Source organism: Amphiura filiformis, chromosome 14, assembly GCF_039555335.1.
Source record: "Amphiura filiformis chromosome 14, Afil_fr2py, whole genome shotgun sequence".
In the NCBI taxonomy this organism is placed as follows: domain Eukaryota; kingdom Metazoa; phylum Echinodermata; class Ophiuroidea; order Amphilepidida; family Amphiuridae; genus Amphiura; species Amphiura filiformis.
The window spans coordinates 46,484,906-46,506,819 of NC_092641.1; the positions used below are offsets into that span (position 1 = coordinate 46,484,906).

Sequence of the window (21,914 nt, forward strand, 5' to 3'; positions counted from 1 at the left end):
GGTTAACACAATTTCAACAATGCATCATGGGAAGGCATGATAATATGCTGTGAATTTGATGTAAATGATGAGGATATTTTGCACATTATATCTTTTAATGTTGATATTGTATAAAGATAACTATGAATTTATTGTGTATCAAAGATTTCTTGGGCAGTCAGTTTTACTGAATAGAATGCATGCAATAAATATCAAGTATTCTAAAATTGAGTGTGGATTTTTGTGTCATTTTTGCTGTGTGATTTATATCAATAGTCTATTGCCCTCACTACCCATTAGGCCAAAAAAAAAGTTGTTTGCTTGTCCTCGTCCAAATGACCATCTCGGCAGTCCCGACCGTATAACTTTTTTTTGAAAAATTTCATGAACTTTTCTTCAGAAAAAGTGAAGATAAAAAAGGAATGTTGTAAAATACCATTTCCTGCATAGTTTAATTCCCCATGTCCAGTTGTATATCTGGCTGAGGGTTCCAGCGTCAACATGCACAAGTAAAACATGTTGACTTAAAAATGCAGTATTTTAAGTCTGCCAGACATGCACATGTCAAATAAAGTAGGATTTACCTTGAATTTGTCTGGTGGAAATTCTGTGCTGAGTGTGAGTGTTTTACATACATACATACAAGTACTTCACATTATACTTTTGGTACTTAAAAAAATGTTAGAAAAAAAAAAAAAGAAAAGATAAAAAAACTTTTCCCAAACGACCGACCGACCCAACTTCTGAAAGTGATCTTTTGGGGGGCCTTATTCAAAATATGGGTCACATGACGGGTTAAGCGCCATAACACATTCTACGCAAACCATTACGCTTGGTTACGCGTACAATATATCTGTGATACACACTGTCACTTAAAATATTTGGGCAAAAACTGATTATTCTCTCTGTAATTCGCACTATTTTGTGCAATAGAATATATATAGAAGGGGTGTAGCATTATCCTTTACATCAAAATAATGGGGCCCCATGGACTTTGCCCCCCGCCCTGAATATGCCAACATATGTTGCATTCAAAAACATATGTATACTATACCGTTACTGTCACTACATGTATTTATGTAACTTTTTATGACCATTTATTGAATACTTTAGTTGTGATAGACATCGGTATAATTTTGAGTTCAACTCAATGCGAAACAAGAAATGTCTTTAAAAAAGACGGCGCAGTGATTGAAGAGAAAATGTTGGATTTCACATTCACTGGGAGGACATCAGGCTTAAAAATGAGCTAACGACACTGTAAAAAAGAGAATGCAAGCAGATAAAGTTTGTATTGTTTGTTTCTTTTATTTTGTCTTACAAACCCACAAGGAGGGCACAAATTTATATGCTGAGTACTTAGTTCATTTCTTGGTATACATGTTTTGATGACATTGGGTGAGAATGCCCAAAGAAGAAGGGTCTTTCAGTGACACAAAAATTTTACCAAGCAATGGGGTCTTTCCACAAGATTGGGGAAAATGCAACAAGGGTCTTTCTGTGAGACTGAGAATAATATTGGGCCAAAATTTAAAAGTTGAGTTGACAATTAAATTGTTGATGCAAAATTTTGTGAAATATCATTAAAATTTGAATTTTTTGACAATTTTTTTTTTATGACAGTAAAAAAGGAAAAAAAATGGTCATTGGGTGAGAGGGAGTTGAAAAATTAGGAAAATGTGGTGTGGCTGCATCCCAGTCACCTGAATGCCCCCTCCTTCAGGCCTCCAACGTACCGGTATATAGTCTCCATGTGCCGGGGTTGGGGGAAAGCAGTTTTTGGCAGGGGGGGGGGTGCAATTTTTTGGCACACTGACACTGTTTGGATTTAATAGGCCAGGGGTGGGGGGGGGTGGGGCTCATAGCACAGCCCTTAGCAAGTTACTACAAAAACAAAATTGTGTGTAGGCCTATGTAAAAAGTGAACTTGAGAACCCCTCAGTTCTCATTTACTAACACCAGTTATGTAAGGGGCTGTGCAATAATTATGTGTAGGCCTACGGGGTGGTGAATTCCCGGGGTGAATTATCAAAGTGGTCTGCCAAAAATCGCTTTCCCCCTTTGGCTGTACCAAAAAACTTTTCCCCCCTTTTTGACGTGCAAAAAAAACCTCTGCCTCCTTTTGACGTGCTAAAAAATCTTTGCCCCCTCTACACACTAAGATTTTTGGGATCCCGAATTTAATGCATATTTGAACGTGTTCCTAATGTTTTTCTAAACTTTTTTAGGGAACGGTGCCCAAATATTGCTTGCCCCCCCCCCATTTGACCAGCCAAAAAATGCTTGCCCCCCCCCCACCCAATAATTCACCACTCCGGGGGTACACATGATTATTGCACCACCCCTAAGAAGCTTCCCCGGGAGGCTTCACAGCCAGTGGAACATAATTGCAGTGTAGGGCAGAACAACTTTATTCGTCGTGGTTTATTTAGTGGTGAGCGCCCTTAATATTTAATCAAAACAAAAATGGCGTCGTTCAGCAGTGGCAGAATTCGGCTTTCGTGGCACTTCCTACTTTCTATAATAGCAATAACAACAGCTGAGGTAAGAAGATAAACTTAAAAGGATTCGAAATTTTAATGACGATGATATGTATATTGAAGTGTTTTAGAAATTTTAAGGGCAAGTATGCCAATTAGTAGTTGGTCAGGATTTTATTTTTAAGCTTACTAAAAAAAATCACTGGTGATCAAATATGATCATCATCCTGAATGATCATGCATGTATGCCATGCATGCATGACTCGCGCTATCAACACTAAGTTGCTCCAGAAGTGTAGTCACGAATTTACTCACCGATGAGCTTCACATTTGAGGGACCATTGCATTTGACACTGTTTGAAATCTAGTCGGCTTCGCTGAAGCATGACGCTTTGCATGCTTGTAAAGCATTTCACTCGGTCGGACTTGCTCGAGAGGTCTAGCCAAGAATTTTGGCCTCGTTATTATTTTTTGGCCACGTTTGAGTTGCGAAATCTGAAAATAATTCATTATTGTACAAGTTGCTACTAAACTAGCAAGAAAATTTGTTCTGCAAAATTTTTTAATCCTTTTTTTTTTCTGTATTTTTTAGCCATCTCTATCCAATTACCGTATTCGTTCCAATAAGCGCCCATGTCCCAATAAGCGCCCACCCAGGGTATTTTCAATTTGCTAAAGGGTACCATTTCTTTTATAACATATATGTAAATTTGTCTCTAATAACGGCCCTTACAAAAAAATTAGGTAAACGAGGTAAAAAATAAGCGCCCACCCAAAATGACTTTGTTAAGCGCCCTGGCCCATGGGCGCTTATTGGAATGAATATGGTATTGGGATACCAGGGTAGACTACAATGTAGTGAACTGAACCTGATAAATTTTATAATGTTTTCACCAGATAGACATTTGTTTGTTATAAATAAAATTATTAAAAAAAAAAAAAAAATAGGAGATATACTATTGAAAGACATATTTTTAACAAATTGGTGATAATAATTATTATTTCATAATGTTCTGCATGATTTTTAAAAATTTAAATGAGTCACCCCCCATTTTCCCCATATCCTCAAATGTATACGGAGAGTTTAGTGGGTATCGGAGTGAAGAAGACTGATATAATTCGGAATACATCATGTTCGAGTTAAAACTTGATTTAAAGTTTTGAAAAACAAAAAGCAAGATATATTTTAATGAATGTTACATACATGTGTGTTTCTGACATTATATTGAGACCTGAGATACCCAAATGGGTGATTCCATAAATGTGAATCCCAATAGCAAAATTTTAAAGCATATTTTAAGCATATTTACGTGAAAATATCCCAAAGATTTAAGATTTTTATGTTTACTACTATCAATATGCATAACATGAAATACTTTGAATTTGGTTGAAAATCATAAAAGATAATGAAAATTTAACAAAAATGTGAAAAATGGGTAATTTTTTGCCTTTTTATTGTGACATAAAAAGATTATGATAACCTGTACCTCTTTCATTTTTTATATTTATATGTTCCTTTCTGGTTTTTCTTGTTACCAAAATGTACTAAATTAAAAATAAAATCACTATTTGGATTCATATTTAAAACACATTGTCAAAATAGTGAATACAGGCTTTTCGACAAAAAGTTTCACATGTAAATTTTGGTGTCCCACTTTTTACGTGTGAAACCATGCAATTAAAATACTTTTCTTGAAACTGATAGATTTAAACTTGTTACTTAATCAAATGTTAGGTATTGGCAACATGTTGATTTTCAAAGCATTAAATGATTATAGTCCAAGTAAAAAAAATAGCAAAATTGCATGATTTACCTCATTACGAAGCCCTTTGGTGTCCCACCAAAAATTTACCATGTGAACTTTTATGCTAAGTTTTTTAATGTTTATCAACTTCAAAAAATATATAATTCAGTTTTAATTAATGCTGGTGCAGTATATAAATCAGCTACCAAAAAGAAATTGGTCAAATTCATTACACATTTTAAGAAATGGAGCAAATAAGTTTGGTGTCCCGCTTTACGTTGTTTACACACGAAACCTAATAATTCCTAAATAAATTCAGATTCAAGCATCTGGTATGTGATTTGTTGGTTTTCCCGGGTCCAAAAACTGCATAGTAATATAAAATAACAAAAAAATTTCTAGAGATGTATTGGTATTTGCATTTTGGTGTCCCATTCCATGTGATTCTTATAATTTTCACAAAATGCAAGGTGATTTGCGCCAGTATGTATTTTTTTAAAAAAAGAAATGGTCAATGGCCCCAGGACCACCCAGGGCAGCCGCCCCACCACCCACATTATTTAAATACAGTCAGTACCTGTATTCAGTGTTGTGAGTCGGTAAATTACCGGTTAATTTACATGGTAAATTACCGGTAATTTACTGCTATCTTAATTTACCATGGTAAAATATGGTAAAATAAGTAAATTAAGTAAATTATGAAAAAAAATGGATTTTTTTATTAAAAATTCTAATAATATTGTTTTTGTTTGTTTGTTTTATAGTAGATGCCATTTTTGTTTGCAATATTTGCACAACTTACTTGAAATAATGATTTTGTAGACCCCTGCTACCTATATAACTGCCCATACTTTTACTATAATATAGTGTACAATATACTGTGTATTCAGCTGATGTTCTTGTGACTTGCATATACTTGTATATTTATTGCATTAGCATTCATGATCATAAGAAAGAAATGAAACAATAACACCTCAAAACTTTCACATATTAAATCTTATAATTTAAACCTGGCTAATGAAATTATGAAAGCACTGAAAGCAGCACCCCCTCCCAAGCCCCCTCAATGGTGCTTCCAAATTGTGAGGGGTTGATCATGGCTTGACTATCTCACAAGCTTTCTAAAAAACATTTAAAAGGAACTGTACAACTCAAGGTAAAATGTCCCATATTTTTTGTCACAAATATGAGTGAGCTTTTGACTGAAGATTTTGATTTCACATCATTCAGAATATAAATGCTCTGTCTCTGTTTTACCAAAGTGTTCCCTGTGTACAACACTGTACATGTATTTTGGGCAAAACATCATCATTCTACATAAGTTGAAGTTAGCATCCTAGAAGTATAACATTTGACAAGTTTACTTTTAACTAGATCCAAATACGTGTATGAAGGACTAGGATCATTACCATCAGTCATGAGTGCAAATTTCAATTGAATGAACACAGCCTGACACAAGCGTGACAATTTGTTTGCGTACAGTGTACACCACATGATGTATGCCAGCGTATGCAACTGCGTGTCTGTAAGTTAACTCGGTATTGGTTTAGTATTGTATCCAATGTTGTGGGTTCGCGTTGCTGTTTGAAATACGCGAAATACGATAACGGCCGTTGGATCAAATACAAACTTTGTGTTCATTCCATTGAAATTCCTAGTATTATAACTATTCTACCACGAAAATGATGAAAACATGCAATGTTATTGTATAATACTGAATGTAGTTTTCTCAGATGGTGGGCCCTATAGTCCAGTGCCGAGTGGCTAGACAGGCTCTGTATCCATGTATTGTTATGAGAGAAAACATTGAAACACTTGCTAAAAATGTACGTAAAATACTACACAACTTTTGTTTCACTTCTTACAACTTCAGCTTTATTCATGAAGCTAATTTTCATCTGGAAAGGTATATTCAACTAAACAGGACTGTGTTCAAGTATCTATGTAGCTCTTAATATGAAAAGAATTGAATTTTTATCGTCCATTTTAACTCTTTTTATAATTTACTTAATTTACTTATTTTACCATTTTTTACCGGTAATTTACCGCCATTTTTAATTTACCGGTAAATTAACAACACTGCCTGTATTAAATACTTTAAAAGAGCCAGGACCAGCCTAGTTAAATACAGAAGATAAGGGACAGTTCACAAACACTTGTTAGGGGGGCTGATGCAAAAGGGGGCCCTTAAATTTTTGACCCTCCTAAGGGGGGGGCCTGAAAAAATGACCACAAATTTTATGGGAAAATTAAGTTTATATGCTTTTCCATGGGGTTAACCCATAATTTTCATGTCAAAAAGGGGGGGCCCTGAAGTTTTTGAGGTCTGAAGGGGGGGGGGCCTGAAAAAGTTTTGCGATGAAATTTTTTGCATCAGGCTCCCCTAACAAGTGTTTGTAAATTGTAAACGGTCCCTAAAACTTGCTATTGGATTAAAAACTATTGTCATATTGATTTAGGTAAGTTCATATTGTAGCCTGTTACATTTCAAAATGTGAATGAAGGAACGAATGGCAAATTATTGTAAACTAGGGCTGTTGTTGAGTAATTAGAATTTTCATTGTCGACAATCGTCGACGTCGGATCTCCAAGATCCGACGTCAACAACTTGCTGACAAAGCAATACGGAGTGTCAATAAAGTCAAAATTAGTTCAGAGACCATGCATTTTATGTGTTGTTTATTTACATCAAAATATTGGGATTTTAATGGAAAGATAATCTGCACCACTTACAAATGAAAATAGAAGACAGGTGCAGATATCATGGTAAATAATGGAGATATTAAGGCGGTACTACACCCCTTACCAGTTTTTGCCTATTTTTGCATTTTTCTTAAAAATTATAATGATTTGGTGACAAGTAAGATATGCATATTATAGGTGCAATGACTACAACTATTGCACTGGAAATTCAACAACTCAAGGCAAGTAGCTATTGATTTATTGATCAAATATTGGTTTTCCCTCATTTTTGACTGTAACTCCACAACTGTTGTCTGTGCTGAAATAAAATTCCCAGTGCCGCAGTTGTAGTCCTTGCCCCTATAATATACATATTTTACTTGTCACCAATATGCTATAATTTTTGAGAAAATGCAAAAGTAGGCACACAATTGGCCAGGGGTACCACCTTAAGCTTGTCTCTAATTTTAAATGACTAATTTTTGTCAATAATTGTGGAGACACACTTGGGTCCTGATGGGACCAGGCTCAAACAAAATGCTCAAGCCAGGCTAAAAGCCTATATAAGCATGCTGGTCTGTATGGAAAGAGAGGTGTAAATAATCTTCATTCTGTATTCATTCAATAAGCATTTTGTCCTTCATTTTATTATCAAGGTTCAAAACATTGACATCCCACAGATGGATCAGCTCCATCGACCACACCCAAAGATACCGGAAGTAAAAGTCCCACGAATTGAAGACATCCCGATATCTTCCATCGTGATAGAAGCCTCGTCGTCAAAAAGTACTGATCTCAACTTCATTCACTTGATCAATCCACCCAAAGTTCACACACCAGGGGAGCTGCTACAGTTGGAGTACACATGCCGTGAAGGAGACGTTATGGGTGTCGACGTCATGGCTAGCACGGAGCGGCGAGAGAACTTCAGGATATTCAACATCCATTGGGATTGTTTTGAAGGATTGGATGCAGTGCAGACGATGTATGTCAAAGTCGAATTACCCGATAGCGTGGCCTACAGGCCGGATTTTCTGAAACCGCACTCTCTCATTGTCAAGCATTTGAATTACAGAATGTGGGTGCTGTCGAAGTCGGTGTTTAATTTGAACAGGAAAAAGGCCTACGAGCTGTCGCTAGCAAATTCAGTGTATTCGGTTGCATCACTTATGCCGTATGAAAGACCGAGAAGAAATTATGAGAAATTGGTGTGTTTGAGATGGGATACGCAGATATTGATGAGGTTTAGGGAGGAGGAGGCACTGAGGTGCGCTTATGAATCAGGTAAGCATCAAATAATAATAATAATAATGATAATAATTATAGTAATAATTTTCCTTGTATTGAACAGCTACATGTACATGTAGCAGTGTTTGGGCTATTCCATTTAAAATCCACACTACCCCTGTGGAAGATTTTGGAAATATCTGCCAAAGGGGGAGTATTTCGCAGCTGCAAAAGACCTCCTGTATTTGACCGAAATTGAGCTCCGAAATACCCTTGATTTTGATAATTTCAGCTCTAAAAGACCCCAAAATTGTTCATTCCTCATATTTCTATATTTTTCAGGCGATTTTCAACCAAAAAGTCAAGGAAGACCCTTGATTTTGACTGTTCGCAGCTCCAAAAGTCCCCATTTTACTTGTTTGCACCCCGGTTCGCAGCTCCAAAACACCCCCTTTTATCGGTACACCATCAGCTCCAAAAGACCAACAACCTCAAAATTCCGGGGGAACATACCCACCAACAATTTAGTAGATGCTAGGAGAAGTTAGAAAAAAAATCCTGCATTTGAAAACAGTGCATTAATCTCAAGGCTGCAATATGCAGAATTCTACCCCCTGATTGTGTGTTCGTTTATTTGTCACTTTGTTTACATTTTTTAAATATTTTCTTTAAAATTAATGTTGAGCCTTTATTAGCATTTGTTAATTGTGCATGGGTGTAGGCAATGTTAATTGCCATCAAATGTTTCAATTTAATTTTAAAATGTTTATCTATTTTGTACCAGCAAAATTGTTCCGGTACTTAGCATTTGTTTGTGACATTGGGCCAAGAAAAAAGATGTTGTATTGCCCTTTCAGCTCCAAAATTGGTCGATCGGTCATTCAGAATTTTTATTTATTTTGTTTTTACATAGTTTTCAGCTAAAATACACAGAAAATCGTGTATTTTAGGTTGACTTTTTGCTATTTTCCTCCAAATTTTACCAGTTGAATACATCCTTGGATGAAAGCATTGATGGGTCTGTTGGGAAAGGGCATTTGTTTTTTCTTGCTTTATCATAACCAATCAAACAATATATTTTGATTTCAAATATGTTCCAGATCTTTCAGTTCAGTGATTTGTGATGATATTAAAGTATTTATTGATTAATTGATTGAATCATTTCTATTTTAGACATAATTTACATTGGCATTACAACACAGTGTAACAGCTTGAATCAATGGCAATTCTACACATCAGCAGTTTTATTACACAATGCATTGTACAGTGAATGCTGAACGTAATTAGCCATTTTAATGACTTGCACACTTGTCCATAATTCAGCCAACATGAAATCTCTTTAGTAGGCCAAACAAAATATATACACAATTTGTTTCCTGTAGAGCACATTGCTTTTTTTTTGGAGGAGGGGCATCAATTTTATTTTCTTACTTTAAAAATCTATAAAAATTAAAATTCATCAGAAAAAAACTTTCGAGTAAAGTCCCACCCCCAAATTTTCGAAAAATGTCAGAAATTTTTTTTTTAATGAAGTTATTTATTTTTTCAGCTTTGGAGTGTCCCAGGACCTAGACCTAAATGCTAGGATCATTCATTCAAATTTAATTAATGCATTTTGAAATCATTAATAGAGTATGACATGAATACAAATTATCAATTTTCATATTAAAAATACAAAACATCTTGAATTTTTTTTTTTTGAGTATAGTCCCACCCCCCAATTTTGAAAAATGTTCTCCCAAAAACGGGGTGGGACTATACTCGCGTCAGTACAGTACATATATTTGAATTAATTGCCCCCCCCCCCCTGCCCAAAGCGCCCTCCCATGAAATTTTTCAACTAAGCTCGGTATTTTGCTTCTGGAATTACTGCTCCCTCGGAAAAATACCTTGGCTCAAAACAAAACCCTCAGATTTCACACAATGACTGCAAATAGATGGTGCACAGTTATTATTGTGTAAGCATATGCCTCTACAGGGTCAGAATTTTGTTTCACAGTGCGAGAATCAATTTTCTTTCTTGCAGAATAAATTTGCGGGAATCATTTGAATCTTGCAAATCAACTTCTGTGTAAACTATAAACATTTGCTAGAATCAACTTTGTAATACTCTCAGGCCCATGAGTGTCGTTACAAGAATATTTATGTTATTGTCATTTTGCCTAACTGTTCAAAGATATAGTGTTTTTATAGGCAAAGCCCCCCCCAAAAAAAAAAAACAGATTTGTCTTGCATCTCATGGAAGTTTGAAATCTAATGCAGCTTGTGTTTTCTATTTGTTATAAAGTGAACAACACCAATTTTGGCAATCAGAAACAAATTTGAATGTGAACATTGATTTTACAGCCAATTTTCAGCTAAATTTCATTAAAATGTAAAAAAAAAAAAAAAAAATCAACTTCTGCAATTTTGCTCGAGCAAATGCACAGCATAAATCAAATGCGCATGGGGAACATGAGACAAATCTATTGTTTTATCTTCGTTAAAAGCTTAATTACTAATTGTACCCTGCAAAATGAAAATACCAGCAAATTTGTCTTTTTTTAGTTATTTTTCCTATTTGCTTCCTTACTTTGTTTATAAAATTGTTGTGATGAAATGACATGTTTAGAAGTTCTTAGTTATCATTTATAAACACATTGCAAACACTTTCTTCAAGCTAGGGGTAGGGCTTTGGGGAAATAACAAAAATATCTGGGGCCGCCCCGATTTTATGATGTGTTGACAAACATTTGCCATTGCAATTTTACACAGAAATGAATGGTAAAACAATAACACGATAACAAATAATAAGGACCTCCCTCACCAATTTTTGAAAAAGTCCGGACATATACATTTTTTTTTACTTGGCCTTAATTGGCATACTCCTCTAAATATTTTACCGCAAAGTCCTATGGTGGAGGGCTATTTTGTTGTGTAGTCCTACAAAGGTGGGTGACTAAAAAGTAGCCTGTTGGTACATGTTTTACCGTACAGTCCTATGGTGTGGGTTTTAATTTTTTTATTTTGTTGTCCTAATTCGATTGCTCTTAGTTCGTTATTTATATAACTTCAAACACAAACCTTATTAGGGATGCACCATTAGATTCTCAGGGTGGGGTAGGAAGTTTTTCAAAAAAAAAAAAAACTTCACCCACTTCATGAGCAAAAAAAAAAAACTTTCTCCACCAACTATAAAAAATAAAAAACTTTCCCCGACCCCAACTTCCTACCCCCTCTCAGTATCAAATGGTGCGTCCCTTAGTTTAATTCTTTCAATCAAAATTTCACTCCTCTGCTAATGATGACAAGTGATAATCTAAGTAATACTGCATTAGGCCAAATACAAAAATAAACATGTTTCACGTCCCCTCCCTCCTTTTTGGAGGTTTCTTCAATTATATTTTTATATTTTGCAATTCAGTTAGGCCCTATAACTTTTCAAAAATTATGTCTAGGGAGTTGAGATGCTTTTTATAGCCTTCTCAATATACAAGAAACAATTTGGAAGGTTTCGAGATCATTAGAGGGGGCCTACCCCTCAGAACAACAAATAAAAAGAGGCCTCCTCCTTTTTCAGGCATTATTGTGCACGCTAAAATAGCTCTAAATATGGGTATTTACATCGATTCTGCGATACAAAATAAAAAGGCCCCTCCTACTCCTTTTTTTCAAAAACCTGGACGTAAAACATGTTTTTTATTTTACTTGGACTTATCAATATGGAACTACACCTTTATCTTGACAATTCATTTGCTCGCCCTATTCCTTTTAAAGGAATTTTTATTCATTGTGAACTTGACTTACTCATTCTTTCATTTCTCTTGACAATTTTTCATTTGCCCACCCTATTCCTTTTAAAGGAATTTTTATTGATAATACTGTTCCATATTTGGAAAAAGTACATAAGGTAATAGCGTTTTCTTCATCTTAATTGTTCCTCACTTTTTCAGACATTGTTCAACTAGCAAAATATCCAGTAGCTATGGCAGGAGCATTAACAGGGATCACGAGACAACTCCCAGAATTCAAGAGTAAATACTTGAAAATTCAAAAAGCAAAACACCTCACTGATCCAAGGTAAGTATTTATAGTATTTATACTCTCGGAGAGTCACTGCACATTTCATTTTGCGGGAATTCAAGCCCCGCCCGGGAACCCTCATACCCGGAGCAAAAAATAACATGCTTGATACCCAGAATAGCTCAAGTGTGCAACTTTGTCAATACTCACACAGGAAAATGCAGACTTTTTGTCTATAATTGTAGACATACACATGTGATGATGAGAGCAACCTGCCTGTAGTGCAGCGCGATATATTTATAATTGTTTTCACCTATTGCTATGGTAATTAATCCGATTTATTACGTCACTTCACCAGCGTATGCCCTTTCCTTCAAGTAGCTATGATTTTTCACAAACACCATATTTTGATACTTTTTTTTCTCCATACATGTAAGGTTCACCATATCTACTGTCATCTACATAGTGGATTATTGCAAGCAACATCTATGTAGTATACTGCATAGGAAGACACAGTACACCAATCTGTATGTTACACCGCTGATATTCTTAAACCCTAAAGGTAAAGTTCAGTAGGTTCACCATTATGATATTCACTGTCATATACTGTAGAAGTGGTAATTTTTGTATGTGCAATTTTCCGCGCTTTGCCGATTTTGAACTGCATTGCTTGTTTTTAATTTCGCGATTCTGAGTTTTCTGTGAAAATATTGGCGTGTTTTTATTTTCGTGGTAGCTGTGTTGTGCGCAAAAATTAATGTACGCAAAATTTTTTACAGTACATAGTGGACTATTGCAAGCAACATCTATGTAGTATACTACACAGGAAGACACAGTACACCAATCTGTATATTACACCGCTGATATTCCTTAACCCTAAAGGTATGGTTATACATGTAGACCTTTTTCCAGTGATGTCACTTAATCGATATTGGGGTCCAGCCCTCGAATTAAGGATCTGAAGGGGCACAGCAACTTTTGTAGGGCAAGTTGATAATTGCCTTGGATTTTCACTGAAAAGGCAAGGCAGCACGGCAGTTTGTAATATTTCAAGAGGGCATCATGGCAACTGTTAAAAATTTGAGAAGGGCATCAAGGCAATTTCTCAAAAGTGAAGAAAACACACAGAAACATAGATAGAAGATTTTATAATGAAGGGGCAGGGCTGGGGCACCGACGGCAACTTCATTAGAGGGCACGGCAAGTGACTGCCTTGGGTAAAGGACATATTTTGAGGGCATTACAGCAGTGGGGATGGGCACCCATGGCAAAATGCCATGGGTGCCGTGGGTTAATTCGAGGGCTGATGGGGTCTTTGATGTAAACAAACAACACATGCCCATGATGTGAAAACACCAATATATGCATGTGTGAGCCTGGCCCCTCAGATGGGGTGTTTGGTATCAGTTTGGGGGAAAAGCTGTTCATTTACCACAGGTAGTTGACATTATGGGCTACACAAAAATGCCTGATAGCAATTTAACTGGAGTAGTTTTTGGCGGGAAAAGGGTGTCAAAAACATCAAGTAGGCGGGAAGCTGTTCTTTTACCATAGGTGACAAGATGGGCTACACAAAAATGCCTGATAGTAGGCACCGGAGTTTCACGTGATTTAAAACGGCAAAATGCGCTGGCCACTTTTCAAAATGCGCAAAAAAATGCGCCAAAAAATAGGTCAAAATGCGCTAAAATGCGCGATCCCCTGTTTTCAATGCAAAACACGAAAAAAACATCGGTAAAACAATGGCATGTCAATCAATTACGAACGACTTCCGGTTCATTTCCAGTTTCTGGAAAAAATAAAAATAAAGATGGCGACCATCACAAATCGTCGATCGAAATGTCGAAAGCAAGGGCAAATTTCCCCACATTATGCTTGGTCTAATGATCGTTATTTGTATTTTGATGTACATAAGTGAAGTTAGAACCAATATTGCGTGAATTTTCTTGTAAATGCTGCCGATTTGGGGCATAAAATCGTAAGTTTTAACTTTAAGCTTATCGATGGGTCAAAATCGTGAACATTCTCGATGGAACCCAAAATGCGCTTTGGACACCCTAATTCGCGAAAATGTGCGCTTTTGCGCGAACCGCGCGAAACTCCGGTGCCTACCTGATAGCAATTGAACCGGAGTAGTTTTTGGCGGGAAAAGGGTGTCAAAAACATCAAAATGCTCTGATCTTGCCAAAAGAGGTGTCTAATTGTTCGTTTTGATAAAACAATTCAAATAAGGATAGGATTGCACCATCTAGGATGTTTCGTTACCTAGGTAACACAGCAAAATAGGTCAAGTCCCATTGAGGCCTATTGACCTTAAGGTTTATACGTTACTAACCATTCATACAATCTAATGGCAAACACCGTTTGAACTTTTACAAGGCAAAAAAGCACCTTTTCTAGGCATTGTTGGAATGGTACCTTAGGAAAGAAAGTTTCCAATTATAAAGACCTTACTTTTGAGACGGTTTGTATGTTAGAAAGTGAAAAAGTAACCATTTTACAAGAAATTAAGGTTAGGATTAGGCTTAAGGATAGGATTAGCTTAGACAGAATAATTACATGGAGGATCAACCTGAAAATTGGTTTTTATTGGACGCCCGGGGGGGGGGGGGCACTCCCTATCTGAAATGGCAGGGATGTGCCTCGGCCATGTTAAAAGTAGGGGGCATTCAGGTCAAATGTACAATTACAAAAATATGGGGTCATTCAGTACACAACCTAAAAAAATGGGGTCATTTGGTATGAAACTTTGAAAAAAGGATGGTCATTGGGGTAACAAATTGTAAAATGGGAGTCATTGGGTATAGGATTGCCAAAAGAGTATCATTAAGTACACATAAATAAGTGCCAAACTGCAAAAAAACAACTTGGCCACCTTGGAAATTTGAGAAATCTCATTATTTCTGGAGGAGAACACAAATACCACCTAAATTGGGGAATTAAAAAGGGGGGTCATTGGGTAGCAGGAAATAGAAAAAAGGGGGTCATTGAGTACATGAATTTTTTTTAAAGGGGGTCATTGGGTAATAGGTAGACCATAACACAAAAAGGGGGTCATTGGGTACAAGCCGGTTTGAAAAAGGGGTCTATCCCGAGGCAGATGATGCATATCTGTTATGGAAGTGCCCCCGGGTTGGACGCTACACTTAAGTCTACCTTAAATCATGTTAACCAATGATGACAATATGCAATAAACCTATAAAATTATAATGTAGTGATTCTGTTACTTTTTTCATATTTCAGGTGAAGTCCACATTCAGATTATGCAAGCCAATGGACAAGCCTCCAGTATGTTGAGTAACTATCGCTTGCCAAAACATCAGTGGATTAGGCTTGTCTTTAGTCAAGATGGTAAAAAGGTAAGTAAGCAAATTAACCCCCTGAGCACTACCTGCTGATCTAACACTGCCTCTGATTGGTCAATTACATGATATCTTCATTTTAATCACCAATCAGAATGGAGTTTTGCAAATAATTCACCCCAATTTTCTTGTGTGGTGAAATTATTCTAACAATGTTGCTGATTGGTCAATTGATAATGAAAACTCCTTTTTTGATCAATAGGCAGGTAGTTCTCATGAGGTTACGTTTCTATAAAATTGATAGAAACTAACAACTTACTCGACTAGAATTATAGCCCAATGTTACACCAATGTTGCAATTGTAATAATGTACAACAAATATTTTTTTTGTCTAATGTCTGGGGCTACCTAAATGATAAAGTTATATCTGTCATTTAGGTAGCCTCAGACATTAGACCAAAAAATTATTTGTTGTACATTGCAACATGGGTGTAACATTGGACTATTCCAGTTGAAATCCAGTTGAACTTGACATACCCCCTTCAAAAGGGTGTTTTCTGGACAATCACAGCAAAATTCAATTCAAAGAAATTGGAAGAATAGCGATGCTTGTGATATGATGTTTTCAAACCATCAGGTTCTCAATTTATTTTTGAAAAATTAATAATCGCTTGAGCCTAGTCAAAAGTTTCAAATCTTTTCACATAACTTCCTTGTTATTCGCTGTCGAAGTGACGTAATAATCGGATTAACTACCATAGCAGTGGATGAATACAATTTTTGACTTTATCGCCTTGCACTACAATGTTCACGCAGTACCTATGCATTGAACCATATCATTCTGATCACTCGCACCAGTAAGATAAGTATCTTTGAAAAGAGCGGTATTGTATTCAATCTATGATTGCAGACATACACAGCTGATAAGCGCAACCTGCTTGTAGTGCAGGGCAATATAGTCAAAATTGTATTCATCCATTGCTATGGTAGTTAATCCGATTTATTACGTCACTTCAACAGCGAATTGGGCTACAACAATTTATTGATTTCCTATTTTTTTCCACAGTGGAAGCTCACAATGAGTCATGAGAAAGGTTTCAGCAAGACGATCACAGCCCAAGCCAGCTTCATGCATCCTGTGAGTTACAACGATACAGAGGGCCTCCTGCATCTAGGAGGCAGCTCATCGGTACCAAGCTTCAGAGGGTACATGGCGGAGACCACTATATGGAGGAATAGAGTGCTTGATTCTAAACAGGTGAGTGATAGAAGTGGGTAAATGCAACAGCTGCCTTGTGTAGCTGAGTACAATATACTGTATGAAAATTGCCAAATGTTCACAGTGTAGCTGTTGTACTTATTTTATACCCACTTCTGGAACTGACAGTTGGTGTACCAAAATTGGTCTATTCTTTGGCTCACCTCAACTTTGGTAGTGATGTCATTGCTTTTTTGTGCTTGCACTGCAAGCGTGCCGAAAAACGCCCTTGTACGCATGCATGCATGCATGCTCTGATCAAAAAAGGTTCGTCTCAAAGCTCCCTCACACATTAAAATAAAAAAAAAATTGTTTGTTTGTCCACGTCCGACCGACCGTGTACCCTGGTTCCCGACCGTTTTTTTTTTTTTTTTGAATTTTTTTTTTTTTTTTTTTTTGATTTTTTTTTTTTGGCATCGATGGGACATCGTATAAAACAGTGGTTAGTATAAATTTAAAGAAAGAAAATGTAAAGAAAATGAACAGTATAACATGCAGAACCATCTCAACATGGTTGGTATAGAGGAAACATACAACAAATGTAGGAATTTTAACAGCAAGATGGAGCTAGTATTTGACAAATTTAGAATTTCCACCAGTAAAGTGCTGTGTGTTTTGACTTATTTACCAGTCTTCAAATTGTCAGTTTCAAGTGCAATATCTGTAAAAAAAAAATTTTAAAAAATCCGACCTACCGACCCAACTGTTTCATAAGCCTCTATGGACAAACAAACATTTTTTTTTTTGGCCTTAGTTTATTCACCAGCATTAATGAATTTTTTTGCCCTTTTATTTCTTTTTTCAAAAAAGTGTAAAAAATTGGCCTAATTTTGTGTTTTTATAATTTGCTTGCATAGATTCGTTTTCCAAGACTGACTGAAGACATGTACATGGTTGGTATAGAGGAAACATACAACAAATGTAGGAATTTTAACAGCAAGATGGAGCTAGTATTTGATACATTCAAGGCACGTATAGATTGGATTCAAAGAAAAAGTAAGTTGAAATAATTGTGATGCGATCAAGCAAAATCAGTCGAACTCGGAAATATTAAATTTTCAGTTTCTTATAGGATAGTAAAAACATTTACAAAGCTGCATTTTGAAGAAAACCCCATTGAAATTGAACAACCAGTTCCAAAGATATGAGCAATAAAATAGTTTCCAAAACAAAAGGAAACAAAAGGAAATAGTTCCTTTGTTTGGCTATATCTAAGGCCCGGCAAAAAACGAGATCTCGCTTTTCACGCCGTGATTCTCGCTATTAACCAATTATCTCGCTTTTTAAGAAAGTTTCCAAGCAGTATACTTACTATAAAAATGTTGCTTTATGCCATAAAAGTTCGTTGAATTCCATGAAATGAACTTCAACATCGGAAAAGAGTGCAGAATTCAACAGCATTGCAACCACATTGCTAGGTGCAAAAGCCATTCTTTACTTAATAAAAATGATATTTCATTGCAAATGAGTTCAAGTTTAGGCCAAATATGGTTATATTTATTGAATTATTGGAATATTTTGACTATAAAACATAATTCAAGGTCAAATTTTTGTCACTTTTTTGCCGTCTGACGACAAGGTAGTAAAGGAAGCACATCCTCATTGTTGTCATTGACCTAATCTGAACAACAGAGGGCTTTTTATGGAATTTTTTAAATATTTTTTTTTCGGATTTTCGTATTTTCGGGCGTTTTTAAAGCTCCTTATGCCATTTTTCGGGGAAATCTCGCTTTTCTCGCTTTTCAATACTTTGGATCTCGTTTTTTACTTCAAAAAATTGCGTTTTTTGCCGGGGCCTAGCTATATCTCAAAATCAATATTTCTGAGTTCCGACTGATTTTGCTTGATCACATCACAATTGATCTTGTTTTTATTTACTTATTTATTATAATATTACGTGTGTTTTACTTACGTGTGGTTTTTAGCGGGATGCTCATCCTACCCAAGCATCCCGCTAAAACTGCTTTTGTTTTCAGTGATTTTTTTGATGATTTTTTTTATGTTGTCTCAAAATTGCTCAAGTGGATGTAAGGGGTTTTGCAACCAAGCTCTTTATATACAAAGGACTATGAGGGCACACACAATTATTTTTCTCAAAATGAAAATGAAGCAGTATTACACAGAGCCCACAAAATAGACTATTCCAGTTGAAATCCACACACCCCCTATTGAATACATGATCTTATTCTCCCACAAAGGGAGTGTAGATTTCAAATGGATCACCCATTAAGGTAACCCTATTGTGTGAAAGATGAAGGTCATGTTTTCCATAGGGGGTGTAAGGATTTCAACTGGAATAGCCCAATTGGATGAAGAGAGCAAAGAAACTGAAAGAGTGGGAAATGGAGAGAAAAGGAAAGTTGGAGATATATTTATTTGTCAAAAAAGAGGTAATTTTAAGTTATCCCTTTTCCCCATTTTTCCCTGTTTCAGAAATTTGTCCAGGCTCTTTCAACTCAGTTCTAGGGCTTGATCAACCATACTTTCCACCACAGCCGTTCTGCCGACCATGGGGACGTCGTCCACCACGTCACCTGAAATCTTTATGGAGCGCCATCAGACGAGCCGCAGCAACAGGTCAAACATACCAGTCAAATTTCCCTGCAATAGGGAAGTCACTGTATAAGGCAGCTATTTCACGCCTGGTAAGTGCAATAGGGAAGTCACTGTATAAGGCAGCTATTTCACGCCTGGTAAGTGCAATAGGGAAGTCACTGTTAAAGGCAGCTATTTCACACGCTTGGTAAGTGCAATTCAGCATCGAGTGGTTACGTAATTCTCTTGGTTACGGATCACGCTACTTTGGTATGCCTTCGAGTGCCATATACTTTCTGTGGTGATCATTTCGATCGTGGTTCATTACTCTAGCGCGTGATCCCGTTGACATAGTAACATTACGTAACTTCGATACTGAATAGGGAAGTCACTGTATAAGGCAGCTATTTCACGCTTGTTAAGTGCAATAGGGAAGTCACTGTATAAGGCAGCTATTTCACACTTGTTAAGTGCAATAGGCTTCACTAAGTTTTCAGTCATGCGACTACCTCCAGGCTATGTAATACGGCGCTGCATTGCCAATCCATAAAACTTCATATCCAAATATGTGTCCATCCATATCAAAACGATGCACTTGTCGGCTGCTACATGTGTCTCATTTCACATGATAGCTAGGAACAAATACCAGACTCATCTCAAGTGGACATCACTTCAAATCATCCCCAGGTCACATGGTTTAGGAATATGTTCTCTGTGTTCCTAAATCAAGTGACTTTGGTATAATTTGAGGTGACCTCCACTTGAGGTGAGTCTGGTATTTATTCCTAACTATTATTTAAAAAGAGAAACATGTAGCAGCCGACAAGTGCATCGTTTTGATATGGATGTACACATATGATTTGCCAAAACTTTTGATATGTACAACAACAAGGAAGAAAGATGATCAGCATGATCAGTGACTAGAGGAGGAAACTTGGAAAATTATGTGATTTTTTTATTTCATTTTTCCAAAAAGTTTGATATCTGTGTCAAGAACAAGGAAGAAATATGATCAGTGATCAAACAAGGAAACTTGTAAAATCATGTGATTTTTATTTCAATTTGTTTCATTTTTCATTTTGCCCATATGTAACCAAAGTTGGGATTTATAACACAAAGTTCCTTATTTTAGAGGAGGAAGCTTGCTGTTATGACATTGAAATGTAATTCTTTTGAATCGAAAGAATACAATTGAATTATTTTAAAAATTCATTTTCTGTTATTTGAAAATTTTGTTTTTAACCATGATGACAGATGATCTGTGGATCAGTGTGTATGTATTGATTCAATGTTCTTTGTGTCATCAAAATGTGACGCTTCCTTTCCGTCATCAAAAATATTTCCTTTTGAGTCGGATATGACAAGTGACTTGACTTGTGGGCAATTACCCCATGCAAATGGCCTATTGAAGTTAATGCTCTGCGTGCTAGCCATGCGCTTCAATGGAAAAAGTTCAAGTTTTGAAATATTTTCTCAAAATATCAAGAGCTATCTTAAGAACTACTGAATCAATACTAGGCTTGTTTGTACTCATTTTAATGCATTTTTCATGCTGATTCCAAATATGGTCATGAAAAGTCACTTTTCTGAAATTTTGACTTTTTAATATTTTTTTAAACTTGTCATCTGCAGTCGACACCCGCGTGAAGAGAGTTAAGTCTGATAAAAGTAATGTCCTCAAGTGCCGGTGATAAAGCACACAATGGCGTAGGGCTTGAGTTCCAGTGACAAAACAATGGGCTATTCCAGTTGAAATCCACACTACCCCTGTGGAAGATTTTTGAAATATCTTCCACAGGGGGAGTATGTTTTTCAAATGTAAGTGGTCAGAGTTAATCATTTTGAAACCCATACTCCACCTGCATTATGTCTTTTCCTATATCTTCCACAACTGGAGTGAGTATTTTAAATGGAAGTTACCCAATTGTCTATTCTATTCAACATTTATCCACCCTCTGTGGCAGACTTTAGTTAAATCGTCCACAGGGGTAGTGTGGATTTTAAATGGAATGGCCCAATGTCCATGTAGCGATGTTCGTCGCAGAAATGTTAATACATTTGAGGGCTGAATTGAAGCCGATACACACCGAAATATCATCTGTGATGATATCATTCAATTGCACATTGGTTAGATTACCGAGTGACGATAGGTCCAACTGTTTGATAGGATTACGATTACTGAATTGAAGCCGATACACACCGAAATATCATCTGTGATGATATCATTCAATTGCACATTGGTTAGATTACCGAGCGACGATAGGTCCAACTGTTTGATTGGATTACGAGAGATATCCAGGGATTCCAATTGCATGCTGATACGCTGGTTGAAATCAATTTGACGTATGTAGTTATTACTCAAATCCAAGTGTTTCAGTGAGTGTGCAAGCACTCCTAGTGCATCATCCAAATCTTGAGGCAAAATATCCAGGGCAGTAGAACTGAGATCCAGTGACTTGAGCTGCGGTAAGCCCCGAAAGACGTTCTTGGATAAAATCAGGGAAGTTTCGCCAGGACAGCGGTCCTTTATACTCAAGTTTTGTAGGAGCGGAAACATAATAAATATATCATCTGTAGCAGGCGTGATGGGGACACCAAAAGGGGAACTACTGCAATATGAAATTTGCAGTGATGACACATTTACCTGTATGTCAATTCCAGCCAGTAGTCCAGCCATCACTGAAGGTATATAATAAAACACCAT

The 21,914-nt window shown here is 36.4% G+C and overlaps 1 protein-coding gene across 3 annotated transcripts in view; it reads left to right on the top strand.

Moving 5' to 3' along the window:
• The first annotated feature begins 2,421 nt into the window (after positions 1-2,421).
• Positions 2,422-21,914, top strand: part of LOC140170199 (protein sel-1 homolog 3-like) — a 45,210-nt gene continuing 25,717 nt past the window's right edge. For 2 of the 3 annotated variants that reach the window (XM_072193531.1, XM_072193530.1), the window contains exons 1-8: positions 2,422-2,523; positions 7,543-8,170; positions 12,046-12,172; positions 12,553-12,677; positions 15,359-15,474; positions 16,484-16,675; positions 17,533-17,671; positions 19,109-19,320. In XM_072193531.1, coding sequence (XP_072049632.1) covers positions 2,446-2,523; positions 7,543-8,170; positions 12,046-12,172; positions 12,553-12,677; positions 15,359-15,474; positions 16,484-16,675; positions 17,533-17,671; positions 19,109-19,320 — 1,617 coding nt within the window. In that variant the 5' untranslated portion in view covers positions 2,422-2,445. The remainder of the gene's footprint in view (positions 2,524-7,542; positions 8,171-12,045; positions 12,173-12,552; positions 12,678-15,358; positions 15,475-16,483; positions 16,676-17,532; positions 17,672-19,108; positions 19,321-21,914) is intronic. The other variant, XM_072193532.1, reaches the window with a different exon arrangement.